This window comes from Acanthopagrus latus, chromosome 10 (assembly GCF_904848185.1).
Source record: "Acanthopagrus latus isolate v.2019 chromosome 10, fAcaLat1.1, whole genome shotgun sequence".
NCBI lineage: Eukaryota > Metazoa > Chordata > Actinopteri > Spariformes > Sparidae > Acanthopagrus > Acanthopagrus latus.
The window spans coordinates 6,506,114-6,524,840 of record NC_051048.1 but is presented as its reverse complement, the minus strand read 5'-3'; the positions used below and the strand labels follow the sequence as shown (position 1 = coordinate 6,524,840).

Here is an 18,727-nt window from a genome sequence, read left to right as displayed (position 1 = left end):
ATAATCAAATCAAACCAATCAAACCAATCTGTTGAAGACTTGTCACTTTACTTTCTACCCTTATACCTGTAGACTCCAGGTAGACTACAGCAAAATTAACACTCAGTTCATTTTGAGTTGAAGGTTTTTCTGAGCTGGTTGTTCTCCATTCATACTCCAACTCAGTGTACAAAGTAGTAGATGTACAGATGACCCATAAACCTACACAAACCTGCTGCATAATGCATCCAATCCTCATCATAGTGAGGTGACGCTGGCACTGCTAGCAATTAGTACAGGTTTAAAATCACAGTTTAATTAAATACTTAACTATTTTTTTCAATTGAAGACAATTATTAACTTGAGAGACTGTGAATCCGAGTGTTGGACAGAGCACACAATGGAATGTTTGAAATAATTTATATTAGAAAAAAACAAATGTATTGAAATCATACCCTGTACAGTGATGTTGACTGCGTTGCTGAACTCTCCTGATCCAGACTCACACCAGTACACTGCATCACTGAGCCTGTTACTCTTTAGTTTGCATGTAGATCCAGTCATTGTCCCCCAGGTGGAGCAGTCTGACAGGTATCTGTTCTCAGTTAACCTCTTCACTCTCCACTTAACAGAGTTTCCCTCACAGCTCAGTGAGACAGAGTCAGAGGTGAAGTGTTGAGCTCTGTCAGGACTCACTCTGAGAGACGCTGATGAGTGAAAATCTGAAAAACAACATGTGATAAGAGGTCAAACAGAGCACAGAGATCTTTAGATAGAAAATGCCTCTGTTCAAACAGTCCTTTTCTTTTGTTTTTATAGCTGCGGATTATGACAATCATTTCCAATAACCTTTGTCTGGGTATCATCAGATATCCTTGAATTATTTTATTATTTAAAAACAAAACAACTATGAATTTGTTTGGTTTTTCATTGTGAAACAAAAAAACAAATTCAATGTTTTTCATGTCATGTTAAAAAAGATGGTGTGTTTATGCTTTCTGGTAATTCCTTTATGACTGTTTGAAGAATGAAAATGCTTTCAACAAAAACGGAAATGATATGGGTCGTTTGTTGAAAACTGAATTCACATCACAGCCAAATTTTGTCTTTTGGACATACATTTTTGTTTTTCACTCTGAAAAAATAAGAAACAACCAGGTCAGGTGACCAAGAAATAAAAGTAAATATATAAAGATAAATGCACGTGAAGGGCCATTCTATAATACATAAACACATTCCAGTATTACTAATTTACTAACAAACTAATTGATCATCTAAATAAATGAATAAATAAGGACGGATGAAGATATGTCAGTTTCTCTCCAGTATCTTGAAAACATTTGTTCATCACAGACAGAAAATAGATAAACAGAGGTGATGAAATAAAAAAAACTGACCTGCAGACCAGACAAACTGAGGTTGACTGTAATCGGTGTAAAACACTGGATCTCCTCTTCCAGCTCTGCACACATATCCTGCTGTGTGTGTCTGTCCATCAACAATGTAGGAATCCTGTTCAGTCCCACTGCTGCTGCCAGGTAGCAGCTTATAGCTGTAGAAGTTGTCTGATGGTTTGGGAACAGTCTTATACCAGTAGAACCTCCATCCTGCAGATTGATCTTTAACTCTGCAGTTCAGAGTTACTGAGGCTCCAGCACTCAGCCATGATGGAGACACAGTGAGGACAGGCCGGGGTTCTGTTGGAAAATCATTTTTCAGAATTAAAACATGTATTGATAGAGGATCAAATATAATATCCATCCATCATCTGTACACATTATATGTACGTCGCTTAATCCTCTGCAGGGTCGCGGGGGGGCTGGAGCCTATCCCAGCTGACTTAGGGCGAAGGCAGGGGACACCCTGGACAGGTCGCCAGTCTATCGCAGGGCTACACATAGAGACGAACAACCAGGCACACTGTCATTCACACCTATGGACAATTTAGAATAATCAATTAACCTCAGTATGTTTTTGGACTGTGGGAGGAAGCCGGAGTACCCGGTGAAAACCCACTCTGCACAGGGAGAACATACAAACTCCACACAGAAAGATCCCAGAAAGGTCCCAACCGGGACGCGAACCGGCGATCTTCTAGCTGTGAGGCAGCAGTGCTAGCCACTGGGCCCCCAAATATAATATACAAATGAAATATTTGATGTGACTTACTGTATGATACTGTCAGTGTGAAGCGATCACTCCAATCTGTTGAAGACTTTTCTCTTTTCTTTCTGCCCTTACACCTGTAGACTCCACTGTTAGGTGTAGAAACAGATCTAATGCTGAGTTCATTTTGATTTGAGGGTTTTTCTGAGCTGCTTGTTCTCCATTCATACTCCCACTCAGTGTCTCCTCCATCTTTGATCTCACATCTGAGAGTGATCCTCTCTCCTCTGAATATTTCAGACCAGTTTGGCTGCAGAGTCACAACAGCCTTGTTTGGAACTGTTCATGTTCAACAATTCACAGTGAGGAAACAAAAATGAAAAAGTTAAATCTACATCAAACATATTGTCTTTAACTTTATCAGTCACAAAAATTGATCTGCGCTGTGGGTACTGTGTATGATCATATTTCCAAACATGCAGTACTCTGATTACTGTCTTATTGTTATGTAACTTTACTCCCATGCAGGGAAAAAAAACACTAAAAAAGTTTGTTGTTGCATGCCTTGATGAGAACCACATTATTATTGTTAGAGAAAGAAGCCTATCTCTGTTGCCTAATTCAATGATAATTTCGACAAATAACAAACTTGTGCAATTAGAAAAAAATCATATCACTCATACTTAAAGAAGGCATTAATGTAGTCATTGCAAAATGGGTACTGAGTAAAATGAGATGTGCATGAAAAAACAATGCAAAAAGAGGAACTGACAAGTGAGAGTGATACAGTAGGTGATAAACAGGAAAAAAATAATAAATTAATCTTTGTTAACAGATAAAAGACAATTGCTCACCTTCAGCATGTCCATAGAGGAGTGTATTCAGCACTAAAATAAGTTTGAAAAGTTCATTAGACAATAATCACAAGTATTCAAAATTCAGCTGGAGTTTCATCAGCCTCTCATCAATCGACAGCTCACACATTTCTGTTTTTCTGTTCTAAACAAATAAAATAATCCCTAATATTCGTTACAACAGCTTGGACTAAGTGCTGCACATGCATGGTGGCAAAAGCCAAATAAGCAACAGAGCTCATCTGTGTAAAACAACCATAAATGAGTCTGTCAATGAGTCTGACACTGAAAGTCAAAAAATGAAATAAGTGACAGATGTACTCACAGAATAACCCCAGCACACAGAGCAAAATGTGCCCCATCTTCACATCCAGCCGGACGCTCTGCTTCTGAGAGAAATGTTCTCTTCAAACATGTTGAGTTAATGACAACACAAATTTTCTTCAACTTCATCATCTGATAAAGTGTCTTATGTTTCTTCCGTTTTTCAAGACTCTTACAACACACTTACACTTCTTGCCAACCGCGAAGAATTCAAAGGAAAATTATTTACATCAAATGACCTCCACCTCTGTTCTAAAAGAAAACACAAATACAACAACTGTATGAAAAGCGCCATAAAAATAAAGATCGATTGATTGATTGAACAACTCCCTTTGATATTTACTGAACTACTCAGGGACACGGATGATGAATGAGGACCACTTAACATATATACATTTGCACATACTGAATGTACATGAGTGGATGAATGAATTCTAAGTGTATGTATTAAACTGATGTACACTCGCGTGGTACCTGCATTTCCACGTATCATTATCTTATCATTAGTTATTACTAAAACTCATCATATAACAAAGTGGAAACCTTCCTCGTGTGGATGATGCCTCTCATGACAGCATCTGCAACGGCCTCATCACAGAGATTGTAGTCATAGAAGAAGAGGTATTGTAATAATTTAACAACAAGAACAAGAACAACAATAATAACAACAACAACAACAACAATAATAATAATGATAATTTCATGCACAATGTGGCAACCCCTGTTGTTGTACCGCTACCTCTGTTCCCTGTGAGAGGGTATTTTCAGTCACTGGGGACATGACAATTGATAAGTACATTTTAAAAAAAAGGAAAAAAGAGGAACTGACCAGTGAGAGTGGTACAATAGGTGATAAACAGGAAAAAATGTACAAGTAAATATGTGTTAACAGATAAAAGACAATTGCTCACCTTCAGCATGTTCATAGAGGAGTGTATTCAGCACTAAAATAAAAATGAAAAGTTAATTAGACAATAATCATAAGTATGTAAAACCCTTACAACAGCTTGGACTAAATGCTGCACGTGCATGGTGGCAAAAGCCAAATCAGTAACAGAGCTCATGTGTAAAACAACCATGTTAAAGAGTCTGACACTGGAAGTCAAAAAAGAAAAAAAGTGACAAATGTACTTGCAGAACAAACCCAGCACACAGAGAAAAATGTGCCCTATCTTCACATCCAACCAGACACTCTGCTTCTGAGGGAAATGTTTTCCTCAAATAGAGAAGTTAATTACTACACAAATTTTCTTCAACTTCATCATCTGATAAAGTGTCTCATCTTTCTTCCCTTTTTCACATGACTCTTACAACACACTTACACTTCTTGCCAACCGCAAAGATATACCAACAACAATTTTCATGCAAAAGTTTGTGTCGATGAAAAAATGTCACAATAAAGCACAACATAAGAATCTGTGCAATAGGAAAGTACACCACCTGGTATGGGGACACAGGGACCCCCTTGCCAGAGCCATTATCAGTAAGTTGTGACTCAAATAAGAGAGTCCTCAACTTTAAGTAACTTAGTTATATGACCTTTTTAGTGTTCTCACCACAGACTATATGAGATATAATCAAACTCTTTTTAGAAAGGGCACCACCTCCATCAATTAACTCATCAACTGATTCATTAATTCAGAGGAAGATTAATCACAATAAATGAATAAGTGATCCATATGAAAGCTTTATATTCTGATGACACTGACCTCCACCTCTGTTCTAAAAGAAAACACAAACACAACAACTTCATTTGATATTTATTGAACTACTCAGGGACAAGGATGATGAATGAGGACCATTAAACGTACATGCATTTGCACATTACTGTTTGTACGAGAAGAGTGGATCAATGATAAGGCATGAAAGAATTGGAAATATAGGTATTAAACTATTTCCGACTGAATGAATGACTGTAATCAAAAAACAAGGGGAATCTTAGTTAATGTCAGTAAAAGTAATGAACATTTAACAGTTAGCTCTGTTCTTAAACATTCAAGTATAGACCTTTCTTACCATTCTTACCATTTCAAACACTTAGGTTGGATAGATGAAGAAAGAGAGAGGAACCAACTCAAAAAGGATGCAGCATATTTATGACTCCTGATAGCTTTAAGAGATAAGGCTGTCAGTGGTTGGTGGGACGATGCATGTCCTCTCAGGTACGTTCCTTGTCTTTCTTGACATCCTCTCTCTTTAAGGTCGGAGGTCATTGGGTCTGTGTGTCTCTGACACAGCCACAAAGAGCCTTTCTGTTAAATCATCAAAATATTTATGAAGGACTGTAGTTTCTTCACATGTTCTTTTGTTTCGTCTGCTAAGGATCCCTAAAATGGCCAGTCAAACTTTTAAAATTATAAAACAGTACATGTTTCCATCCAGATGATGCTAAGATGAGTGTATCAAGACATTTTTAAAAATGACTGGAAAAGTTGTATGTGTTTTTCACATATAGTACATTAAATGTTTTAATTGTTTCAATCTTCTTTTTTAACCCAAATACTGAAAGTGTGATATACCAAAGAAGATATACAGAAGATATATACTTGTACTAGTATTATAGTATAGTATTATATATGACACCCGTAATATATTCATACCATATGGTATATTATTCTTATATGACCTGCTTGCAGATTAACTTTACAAAACATTGTCTTATGTTTGGACAGTGCTGCTGGGTTAGGGTTAGTGGTCAGTGATTACAGTAGAAGCTGCAAATTTGCAGATGTCATTTTTCATGTCATCATCCACTCCATTGGTTTTGGTGATACTGATTCTTTATTGACCTGAAAGAAAACCAAAATAAAAAAACATGTATGTAACTATTTACACACACACACACACACACACAGACCACACACACGTATGTATGTGTGTGTGTATATGTGTGTATATATACATTTACTGATGTTGTACTGATGTTCTATCATGTATATGTGAATACACAGATATACATATATACACTAAGAGGGGGTCTTGAAAGCCAACAGGGTACTTGAGGGGACTTGGAAGCCAACAGGGGACATTGTAAAAGGCCCCCGGTTTGACTTGTTTTAAATCATAGCAGAATTATTGTGTGTGTGTGTGTGTGTGTGTGTGTGCTCGTGAACTTTTCTAACGGTGGCTGTCGGAGTCATAACATTCACACCAACAGGGGACTTGAAAGCCAAAATGGGACATTTTTAAAGTTTCTGGTTGGACTTGCATTAAATCATAAATGTGTTCATGTGCATTCATCTATGCATGTATGTGTGTGTGTGTGTGTGTGTGTGTGTGTGTGTGTGTGTGTGTGTGTGTGTGAGAGAGAGACCTTTCTAACAGTGGCTGTAACACTCACACTGACTGGGGGTCTTGAAAGCCAACAGGGGACATTTTAAAAGGTCCCCGCTTGTTTTAAATCATAGAATTATTGTATATGTGTGTGTGTGTGTGTGTGTGTGTGCTCGTGAACTTTTCTAACAGTGACTCTAACGGAGTCATAACATTCACACCAACAGGGGACTTGAAAGCCAAAATGGGACATTTTTAAAGTTTCTGGTTGGACATGCCTTAAATCATATATGTGTTCATGTGCATTCATCTATGCATGTATATGTGTGTGTGTGTGTGTGTGTGTGTGTGTGTGAGGCCTTTTTAACAGTGGCTGTAACACTCACCCTAACAGGGGACTTGAAAGCCAACAGGGGATCTTTTCAAAGTCACCGGTTGGACTTGCCTTACTCATTCCAGAATCAGAATCTCGTTACACTATAATCACTCACTCCAGACACTGCCCACATTACCGTTAGCCATTTTATTTATTTATTTATTTATTTATTCATTCATTAATTCACACAAACATTATATTAATCATATCAAATCGTATACTAACATTTTATTGCAAGTCTATCTGTGCATTTTACACAGTAAATGGTGACAGTTTGTGCATCCACACTGCTGGTGTTTGTTATGGGCCTGTGTTATGTGTATACTATTGTCACCCATAAAATTTTGTTCAGAATATTACAGCAGCACCAGAGTAAAACAGCTGTTTCTTGTTTGATTGCAAAGTAAATAATTTCCTAATTTTTCAAAGTGGTGTTTCATTCAGAATTAAATTTGACAAATAAGGAAAGATCGTCAGTCTGGTGTCTGTATCAAAGTATATCACTCAGACACATGTTGACCGATTACTGTATATATGACTTTTGAAAATGAGAGAAATGCAAAAATTTAAGTCCTGAGTGCTTATCTGAAACAGCAGGGAAAATGCATCTCATTAGTGCAATGTCCAATGTGGAATTAATTATTTTTAATTTACTATATCACTTCTTTAACCAACAGGTAAAGAACACATAGCAAGCTTTGATGACAGCTGAGATTCAGATCCCAAAAAAAAAAACAAAATACGAAGATGAACCAAAAAATCTGAACAAAGTTCAAACCAAAAAAGGAAAGAACCAACCAAAAGCGAAGTATCAAATAAAAAGGCAAGGATAAAAAACCAGCAACAACATGGAGAATAAAAACTGGAGAGAAGGGACAGGAACATGAAACCAGGAGACTCAGGAACAGGGCAGAACAAGACAGGAGACTGAACAGACGAACTGACAAAGACAGCAGGAAGCACATCGACTATATACACAAGGGTTGAATAACTAATAGGACACATGTGAACACAGAAAAATGGTGAGAAACCACACAAAGTAATCATGTTGTTTGATAGCAGATTATTACTTCTATCAAAAGTCAGTGTTGACGTCTATCCTGATCTAACACTTAACAAAGACGCTGACTTTAAAGCTGGTACCTGCTACACAAGCTCAAACATATTGTATCAAAGTTGCATTCAATGTTTCCTACAAACACTGAACACAAACAAAAGGTGACAACACAACTGTAAAAATGAAAAGTAATGATGAAGTGTGTAAATAAAACAGGGATTCTGCTTCAGTAGTCTTGTGCTAAAAGAGACAATAATAAAATCCACATGAAGCCATTATTTGACATCATCTGCTAACAAATTAACTGTACAGAATACTGAGCATGTCTCATATTTCTACAGCAGTCTAATGAAATGCTGCAGCTGTAATAAAAACTTTGTTCTTTACCTTTAACCTCACATATAATGGTTACCTTTTCACCCTGCATAGCCATCGCTCACCTTGGAGCACTGAAACAGATTGACTCTGTTATTCTCTATTTTTCTATCTTACTTTACAACATACTGTTTGTTATTTGGACAGCACAGCTGCACACAGTGATTCCATAAAATCTGTCAAAATACACAGATGTAATTGTTCATGTTGTCGTCTGTTCCATTGGTTTAGTTGGTGCAGATTTCTTTACTGTCCTGAAAGAAAAAGCAAAGTAAAGAATTGTCAATTAATCATTTACATTTATAGTGATTCATATTCTAGTATTTCTAACAGCTCCATGGTAAATAAAACGGTATAAACTGTACCATGTTCAGCTTCTTGACCGTCTCTGATTGTTTCATAGAGACAAACATCACCTGCAGAGAAATAAATATCAAGACATTGTTAGTCTAATCAGTTTAACTGTAAACAACTGATCCAGTTTCTGTGAAGTGTTTTAGAGTTTATATTGTTTCATGCACTGCTCCTTTAGAAACCTGGAGACTGGAAATGATTTGATGCTCAGACTCACACTTTGTTAGCACTTTCTGATTATTTCCAGGTTTACATGACAATATTAGTGATTTTCAATGGTCTCAGACTTTTGGACTCCACTGTATAAGTATATAAGATTAGATTTATAATATTAGTTTAACTGCTCACCATGGAGGAGAGTGGAGTAATGATCATTCTCAGAGTCCACATGATCTGTGTTGGAGCTCTCAGACTGGACTGGTCTACAACACGTATCAGATACAACACATTTAAATAGGAACATAAAACTGTGTTGATGTTATGTTCAACATGAGATGAGAGAGTGTTGCACCTACCTGACAAAGCATGAATCTGTGAAAAAGACATTTGTTGTTAGATGTGTAACTCAGTCTAAAATATGTCATTTCAGACAAATAAACATTCTCAAGGATTGTCAAGAAGTCACTTACAGTTAAATTAAATTGTCTTATTCTAGTATTTCTAACAGCTCCATGGTAAATAAAAAGGTATAAACTGTACCATGTTCAGCTTCTTGACGTCCTCTGATTGTTTCATAAAGACAAACATCACCTGCAGAGAAATAAGTATCAAGCAAAGGTTAGTTTACAATACTGATTAAACAATACCTACGATTATATTAGAAATTTTGCATATAATATGTAAAAAAATCCAGATTAGTTTAACTGCTCACCATGGAGGAGAGTGGAGTAATGATCAACCTCGTAGTCCACATGATCTGTGTTGGAGCTCTCAGACTGGACTGGTCTACAACACGTATCAGATACAACACATTTAAATAGGAACATAAAACTGTGTTGATGTTATGTTCAACATGAGATGAGAGAGTGTTGCACCTACCTGACAAAGCATGAATCTGTGAAAAAGACATTAGTTGTTAGATGGTTGTTATGCTGCTGCTCTATCTCATCAGATCAGAGTATGTGTGTGAATTTGAATAATTAAAAAACGTATAATAACAGAAGAAGAAGTTCTCACCATTGGATGCTCTGTAGCAAAACAAAACTAGCAGAGGAAAAACAAGAACGACTCCACAAACCAGCCCAACAATCAACAGAACAGGAAGTGAAGAGCTTTCAGGCCTGGACACTGCTGTAAAAATAGTAAATATTAACTATTAATAAACTTGTATAATATGTTTGTAAAACTGACTTGGCAAAGCGTTTTAATAATATGACACTTGTGTCACATTAAACCATGATAAAGATATAAACACACACAAAATACAAAGTTTGTTTCTCAGGCAGAAACACAGTTTACAGAAAGAAAATGGAAGAATCATTTTAATCCTACTCACCCTGAACTGACATCCAGCTCTGTGCTGACTCTTGTCCTGAGTGTTGACACTTGTAGAATCCTTCATCTGACTTTGACACTGCAGAGATATTTAACTCCCATCTGGTGTCACTTTGAATGACGTTCTCATTGTGATAGAAAAACACAGTGGAGTCAAATGTTTGTCTTCTTGATTTGCAGCTCAGACTAACAGAATCTCCCTCAGTCACAGGACGGGCAGGGCTCAGCAGGATCATATTTTTATCTGTTAAACAGTCAAAGAATACAAGGTTTCAGTCAGAGATCAGCTGGTCGAGGAACTTGAGAATGAGTGGATGTAGAGAGATGAGAAAAGATACATGCTGGCTTTATTTCTTTGACTTTTCTCATTGATTTAACAGAGATCATAAATCTGATGTTTTATCTTCATACACCTTGTGTGTCTTACTGTTCAAGAACCCTTTCAGCTGCTGAATCTGCAACCTCACAGCTAAATGTCACTAAATCCTTCACACTGGACTTTAAATGGTGATCATGGACCTAAAAACTGAAGAACACATCAGGCACAAATCTATATTCTATATTTATACATGCTTAAAATCACAGTGTGATTAAACACTTAACTATGTTTATTAAGTGAAAACAATTCATTACTAGAGAGATCATGAAGCAGAGTGTTGGGCAGAACTCTTAACATGTCAGTGTGCTGTACTCCTCAACACACAATGGGATGTTTGAAATAAGAAGTCAAAGAAAAACAAAATATGATAAAATCATACTCAGTATAGTGATGTTGACTGAGTTGCTGAACTCTCCTGATCCAGACTCACACCAGTACACTGCACCACTGAGCCAGTAAGTGTTTAGTTTGCATGTAGATCCAGTCATTGTCCCCCAGGTGGAGCAGTCTGACAGGTATCTGTTCTCAGGTGACCTCATCACTCTCCACTCAGTAGAGTTTCCCTCACAGCTCAGTGAGACAGAGTCAGAGGTGAAGTGTTGAGCTCTGTCAGGACTCACTGTGAGAGACGCTGATGAGTGAAAATCTGAAAAACAACATGTGATAAGAGGTCAAACAGAGCACAGAGATCTTTAGACAGAAAATGCCTCAATTCTAATAGTCCTTAGCTTTGTTTATTTTATTGCAGCAGTTCAGTATTTTGGTAAAATTATGATTTCTACTCTGAGTTCTTGCTACCCTTCTGGGTACATGTTATATGATTAACAACCAAGTGACTACAGCTGCTGTAAGCAGTAAGAACAGCTTAAGTATCCAGACTAAAAGTACTTTTTGCAAATGAGAGTAAAGTTTTAACCAAGATATCATCTCTCTCTCTCTCTCTCTCTCTTTGTGTTTTGTGTTAAAGAGTGAGGACAGAAGGAAACAAGTAAATTCCATCCAGTTGGGTGGAAAGTGTGAAGTTTAGCTTGATGCTAGTGAGAGAGACAAGATGATAAGACCACAGTAAATGAATTTTCTTTTTTCAAGATACTGTATGTTTATCATCATTTAGAAAAAGATGACCAGAGCTGATATAACATCTGTTTCTTAAGAGACAGAAACAAACTGACCCGCAGACCAGACAAACTGAGGTTGACTGTAATCAGTGTAAAACACTGGATCTCCTCTTCCAGCTCTGCACACATATCCTGCTGTGTGTGTCTGTCCATCAACAATGTAGGAATCCTGTTCAGTCCCACTGCTGCTGCCAGGTAGCAGCTCATAGCTGTAGAAGTTGTCTGATGGATCAGGAACAGTCTTATACCAGTAGAACCTCCATCCTGCAGATTGATCTTTAACTCTGCAGTTCAGAGTTACTGAGGCTCCAGCACTCAGCCATGATGGAGACACAGTGAGGACAGACTGGGCTTCTGTTGGAAAATGAGTTTTCAGAATGAAAACATGTGTTGATAGAGGATCAAGTACATTCTGCACAATCAGTATATACTGAAGATTTACTTTAAATATATTTAACCAAAACAGCTTTTTAATGAACTGTATAATTTTCACTTTGAAAGAAATGTGATGTGACTTACTGTCTGATACTGTCAGTATGAAGGAATCACTCCAATCTGATGAAGACTTTTCTCTTTTCTTTCTGCCCTTACACCTGTAGACTCCACTGTGGGATGCAGAAACAGATCTAATGCTGAGTTCATTTTGATTTGAAGGTTTTTCTGAGCTGCTTGTTTTCCATTCATACTCCCACTCAGTGTCTCCTCCATCTTTGATCTCACATCTGAGAGTGATCCTGTCTCCTCTGAATATTTCAGACCAGTTTGGCTGCAGAGTCACAACAGCCTTGTTTGGAACTGTTCATGTTCAGCAATTCAAGGTGAGGAAATAAAAATAACAAAAAGATGAATCAACATCATGTCTTTTTTCTAATCAATCAACAAATATAAATACACGAAATGTCACAATTCAAACTCACCCTTTTTATGGATAGTGACTGGATCACTGTACTCTGTGTAGTAAACTGGATCTCCTCTTCCTCCTCTGCACCAGTAGACTCCTCCCTCTGAGACTCTGATTGGTCCAGCTGAGAGTTGAGAGCTCAGAGGTTCAGATGTTTTCTCTCCTCTGTACCAGAAGTATTTCCAACCAGATGATGATGTATTCACAGAGCAGGTCAGGGTCACACTGCCCCCTACAGGAATGTCTCTGTCATCAGCCCTCAGTTCAGCCTTTGGTCTGTTTGCTGTTTGATTTAGAACAAAGACATAAAAAGGAAATTAATGTCACTGTGATTTACTTCAGTTTATATAGTGCAGCCCCTACAGACAAGATATACCTGAACTGTAAGACTTAAATTCACATTAATATTAACACTGAATTGATTTATAAACATATTATACACATATTAGTTTAAACCTGGCCAAGGAGCTCTTACATGTCATGTCCGTCTCTCTTTTCCTGGTTTCTTAATGAATCAGCTGCTGCACTACTGAATGTTACATTTGTGAAGGTAAAACCTTGTGTTGAAGTGTTGAAGAGCCAAGTTGAACACTTTCACTGTGGTTTGTCATTGTTGAAAGACAACTGTTTAATGATCATTGATCTGTAGCCTCTTATCCTCTGCAGGCTCACAGGGTGATTATCCCAGCTCACATTTGATGAGATCCAGGTTACATCCTGGACAGACTGTCAGTCTATCACAGAGTGAACACACAACACAGACAACCACTGACACTATCACTTACAGGAAGTGGAGACTACTCAAGTGATTCATCTGAACTAACCTGACTGCTGATTAACCTGAGTTAACTCAACCAGTTGAACAGTGTTACACTGTACCAACATTCCACTCTACAGGTTACATGACATTTTTTAACTGATGTAAATTTATGTATATTTCAAAAGTTGCAGTACTGATTACTGACGTCTTTTTAGTTACCATGTCAAACAGAATGTGTCATTGCGTGCCTTGAAGAGAGCTACTGTACATTATTGTTAAAGAAGTGTGTTCTGTTGCTTTATTGTCATTATGTATGAAAGATCCAACTTACATGATACTGTCAATGTGATGACATCACTCCACCGTGTTGAGGAATATGAGTCTCTTCTTCCTTTACACCTGTATTCTCCACTGTCAGCCTCAGTAGCACTGATAATCCTGTATTCATTGTATGTCGGAGGTGTGTTTAAGTTGTCTTTAGTCCATTTATACATCCATTTATTAACTCCACCTCTCTGGATGTCACATCTGAGAGTGATCGTCTCTCCACTGAATATCTGAGGCCAGTTGGGTTGAAGGGTCAAAGTGGCCCTGTTGGAAACTGTTGACATAAAAATACACAGTTGAGATTCAGACAGGATTAAACAGTTAACAGGACTATTTTTAATTAAAGGTTTGGTAAAAGGCCTTTATGAACATATCAATAACTTTACAACATTAGAATTTAAAGTTTGTTGAAATGAAAATCTGGTTAAAATAAAAACATGTAGTGATTTTGGCATTAATAACATTAATGTTTAACTCCCAGCACAACATGCTGACTGTGTGTTTTCTCAGCCTCCACTTCCTCTTGTTCACAGCTACAGTATTAGCAGCAGCACTGTGTAAACTTTTCCTCATGAAAAATCTCCCAATTCAAGATATTGATTAATAAAACTGAACAACGTAAAGGAAGCATCATCAAATCTTTGTTTCTGTTAACAAAGTGAGGGAGGTCAAACCAGTAGCCCATTGTTGACATGATGAAGGAGATTTAAACAGTTTTCTGTTTGTCAGAAAAGTGAGAGTTACTGGACTAACATGACTAACAATCACTTTCTCTTCACACTTTGGACGTTGTTTAAGAAAATAAAGACTGTAGGTTGTTTATTCCACTAGAAGATACTAAACTCACCAGTTTCATAAATGATGACTGCATTACTATCAGGTAAGAAGACATGTGGTTCACTTCTCAATCCTCTGCAGGTGTATTTGCCTCCTTGTGAGATAACTCTGTTTGATTCATCAACATTTTCGGTCTGAAGAGAAGTTTTTCCAGAAGAGTCTGAGGTCTGTCTGAACCACTGATATCTGAATCCAGCAGGATCCTCCACAGTACATGTCAGTGTCACGCTGCCCCCCAGTGGTATGATTGTCCTGTCTGCTGTCAGCGTGACTGAACGTCTACCTGCTGTTTGGTTTAGAAAAAAGATAAAACAAGGAAATAACTGACATGGACATGACATCAAAGATGCTTGTATATTTTTACATAGCACAATGAAAACAGTTATTGTTTCAATGGATTGTTGAGTTGAACAATGTTGACACCACAAACAGCTGCAAGTACAGAAAAGACAAAAAAAACAGAGAAAAGTTGTTCACATCAAGATAAATATGATTCAATACTAAACATATTTCTAGAGCCCACTAGTAGTAAAAGGCTGATAGTACATGTACCAAAATCTGAAATAATCAAATCAGGCAATCAGTTTGTGAAATCTAAAATAAGCTTGTCAATATCACTGACAACTGGTCAACATATTTGTCAGTCTTCAGTTTCCCTAGTGTCTCATCTGTGAATGTGTTTCTTGATTTGCTTAAGTTTAATTTATTTGCAGCATTTTCTGTTCCTAAACTTATATAACATGTCTCTCAAACTGAATTTAGAAAGTGCTTTAATAAATATCACAGTTGTTGTTCAGAGGTATGAATACACACGAACAGATACACTGAAGATCTCTGTTTCAATGTTGTGATACACAAGTAAACACTGACAGTACAAAATATACCAACATGTCAGAATACAGTGTGAAATCAGCTCGTTGCAATAAATCATGATGGAGATTTTCTTATGACACATTCCTTGTTACCGAAGCCATCAGGGGAAGTTATCTGAAATGATGCTGCTTCAAACTCAGTGAAGTATTCAAAGTTTGTTTCTCAGACAGAAACACAGTTTACAGAAAGAAAATGGAAGAATCATTTTAATCCTACTCACCCTGAACTGACATCCAGCTCTGTGCTGACTCTTGTCCTGAGTGTTGACACTTGTAGAATCCTTCATCTGACTTTGACACTGCAGAGATATTTAACTCCCATCTGGTGTCACTTTGAATGACTTTCTCATTGTGATAGAAAAACACAGTGGAGTCAAATGTTTGACTTCTTAATTTGCAGCTCAGACTAACAGAATCTCCCTCAGTCACAGGACGGGCAGGGCTCAGCAGGATCATACTTTCATCTGTTAAACAGTCAAAGAATACGAGGTTTCAGTCAGAGATCAGCTGGTCGAGGAACTTGAGAATGAGTGGATGTAGAGAGATGAGAAAAGATACATGCTGGCTTTATTTCTTTGACTTTTCTCATTGATTTAACAGAGATCATAAATCTGATGTTTTATCTTCATACACCTTGTGTGTCTTACTGTTCAAGAACCCTTTCAGCTGCTGAATCTGCAACCTCACAGCTAAATGTCACTAAATCCTTCACACTGGACTTTAAATGGTGATCATGGACCTAAAAACTGAAGAACACATCAGCCACAAATCTATATTCTATATTTATACATGGTTAAAATCACAGTGTGATCAAATACTTAACTATGTTTATTAAGTGAAAACAATTCATTACTAGAGAGATCATGAAGCAGAGTGTTGGGCAGAACTCTTAACATGTCAGTGTGCTGTACTCCTCAACACACAATGGGATGTTTGAAATAAGAAGTCAAAGAAAAACTAAATATAATAAAATCATACTCAGTATAGTGATGTTGACTGAGTTGCTGAACTCTCCTGATCCAGACTCACACCAGTACACTGCATCACTGAGCCAGTTAATCTTTAGTTTGCATGTAGATCCAGTCATTGTCCTCCAGGTGGAGCAGTCTGACAGGTATCTGTTCTCAGGTGACCTCATCACTCTCCACTCAGTAGAGTTTCCCTCACAGCTCAGTGAGACAGAGTCAGAGGTGAAGTGTTGAGCTCTGTCAGGACTCACTGTGAGAGACGCTGATGAGTAAAAATCTGAAAAACAACATGTGATAAGAGGTCAGTGACTAAGTGACTACAGCTGCTGTAAACAGTAAGAACATCTGAAGTATCCAGACTAAAAGTACATTTTGCAAAAGAGAGTAAAGTTTTAGCCAAGATATCATCTCTCTCTCTCTCTCTCTCTCTCTCTCTCTCTCTTATTGTGTTTTCTGTTAAAGAGTGAGGACAGAAGGAAACAAGTCAATTCCATCCAGTTGGGTGGAAAGTGTGAAGTTTAGCTTGATGCTAGTGAGAGAGTCAAGATCATGAGACCACAGTAAATTAAATGACTTTTTTTTCAAGATATTGTATGTTTATCAGCCTTTAGACAATGAACAGAGCTGATACAACATCTGTTTCTTAAGAGACAGAAACAAACTGACCTGCAGACCAGACAAACTGAGGTTGACTGTAATCAGTGTAAAACACTGGATCTCCTCTTCCAGCTCTGCACACATATCCTGCTGTGTGTGTCTGTCCATCAACAATGTAGGAATCCTGTTCAGTCCCACTGCTGCTGCCAGGTAGCAGCTCATAGCTGTAGAAGTTGTCTGATGGATCAGGAACAGTCTTATACCAGTAGAACCTCCATCCTGAAGATTGATCTTTAACTCTGCAGTTCAGAGTTACTGAGGCTCCAGCACTCAGCCATGATGGAGACACAGTGAGGACAGACTGGGCTTCTGTTGAAAAATGAGTTTTCAGAATGAAAACATGTGTTGATAGAGGATCAAATACATTCTGCACAATCGGTACATACTGAAGATTTACTTTGAATATATATAAACCAAAACAGCCTTTTAATGAACTGTATAATCTTCACTTTGAAAGAAATGTGATGTGACTTACTGTCTGATACTGTCAGTATTACGGGATCACTCCACCGTGTTAAGGAATATGCGTCTCTTCTTCCCATACATCTGTATTTTCCACCATCAGCCCAAGTAGCACTGGTAATCCTGTATTCACTGAATGTTGAAAGTGTGTTGACGTCATCTTTAGTCCATTCATATGTCCATTTATTATCTCCACCTCCCTGGATCTCACATCTGAGAGTGATCCTCTCTCCTCTGTATATTTCAGACCAGTTTGGCTGCAGAGTCACAACAGCCTTGTTTGGAACTGTTCAAGTTCAAGAATTCACAGAAAGGAAACAAAAAATGACACAAAGTTAAATTTACATCACGTCTTATTTCTAATCAATGAACAAATAGAAATACAATATATATAAAATGTCAAACTCACCCTTTTTGTTGACAGTGACTGGATCACTGTACTCTGTGTAGTAAACTGGATCTCCTCTTCCTCCTCTGCACCAGTAGACTCCTCCCTCTGAGACTGTGATTGGTCCAGCTGAGAGTTGAGAGCTCAGAGGTTCAGGTGTTTTCTCTCCTCTGTACCAGAAGTATTTCCAACCAGATGATGATGGCTTCACAGAGCAGGTCAGGGTCACACTGCCCCCTACAGGAATGTCTCTGTCATCAGCCCTCAGTTCAGCCTTTGGTCTGTTTGCTGTTTGATTTAGAACAAAGACATCAAAAAGGAAATTAATGTCACTGTGATTTATTTTAGTTTATATAGTGCAGCCCCTACAGACAAGAAATACCCGAACTGTAAGACTTAAATTTGCAACATTAATGTCCAAACGTTAATGTTGGATACTGTTGACATGAAAATACACAGTTGAGATTCAAACAGGATTAAACACTGAACAGATAAAATGCATCATCTTCTGTTATAATCACTGTGTTCATTATGTGAATGCATGCTGTTCTGCAGCAAACATTTCAAACATCAAATCATTTAGTTCAGACAGTTTTGACCACAGCAATATGGAAGAACATTTTCATTATCCCTCTTTGTTAGTCTTGTGTCTAATATCTAGTTTATCATGCAGGTTGGATTCTACAGTTTGGTAAAATGCCTTCATGAACACATCAACATATTTTCAACATCAGGATTGAGAGATTCTTCTGCTTAAAATCTGGTTAAAATAAAAACATGTAGTGATTTTGGCATTAATAACATTAATGTTTAACTCCCAGCACAACATGCTGATTGTGTGTTTTCTCAGCCTCCACTTCCTCTTG

The 18,727-nt window shown here is 37.5% G+C and overlaps 1 protein-coding gene across 1 annotated transcript in view; it reads right to left on the bottom strand.

Annotated features, from left to right (window-relative positions):
* Window positions 1-18,727, bottom strand: part of LOC119027745 (obscurin-like) — a 43,940-nt gene that overhangs the window by 11,263 nt on the left and 13,950 nt on the right. The window contains exons 5-28 of the mRNA XM_037113177.1: window positions 17,487-17,759; window positions 17,021-17,320; window positions 16,365-16,631; window positions 15,608-15,850; window positions 14,525-14,800; window positions 13,682-13,951; window positions 12,607-12,873; window positions 12,209-12,484; window positions 11,744-12,043; window positions 10,951-11,217; window positions 10,194-10,436; window positions 9,875-9,988; window positions 9,737-9,752; window positions 9,570-9,643; window positions 9,398-9,448; window positions 9,214-9,229; window positions 9,047-9,120; window positions 8,710-8,760; window positions 8,595-8,598; window positions 3,265-3,344; window positions 2,940-2,972; window positions 2,149-2,424; window positions 1,377-1,676; window positions 435-701 (exon numbers count right to left, since the gene is read on the bottom strand). Of these exons, the coding sequence (XP_036969072.1) occupies window positions 435-701; window positions 1,377-1,676; window positions 2,149-2,424; window positions 2,940-2,972; window positions 3,265-3,344; window positions 8,595-8,598; window positions 8,710-8,760; window positions 9,047-9,120; window positions 9,214-9,229; window positions 9,398-9,448; window positions 9,570-9,643; window positions 9,737-9,752; window positions 9,875-9,988; window positions 10,194-10,436; window positions 10,951-11,217; window positions 11,744-12,043; window positions 12,209-12,484; window positions 12,607-12,873; window positions 13,682-13,951; window positions 14,525-14,800; window positions 15,608-15,850; window positions 16,365-16,631; window positions 17,021-17,320; window positions 17,487-17,759 (4,338 nt within the window). The remainder of the gene's footprint in view (window positions 1-434; window positions 702-1,376; window positions 1,677-2,148; window positions 2,425-2,939; window positions 2,973-3,264; window positions 3,345-8,594; window positions 8,599-8,709; window positions 8,761-9,046; window positions 9,121-9,213; window positions 9,230-9,397; window positions 9,449-9,569; window positions 9,644-9,736; window positions 9,753-9,874; window positions 9,989-10,193; window positions 10,437-10,950; window positions 11,218-11,743; window positions 12,044-12,208; window positions 12,485-12,606; window positions 12,874-13,681; window positions 13,952-14,524; window positions 14,801-15,607; window positions 15,851-16,364; window positions 16,632-17,020; window positions 17,321-17,486; window positions 17,760-18,727) is intronic.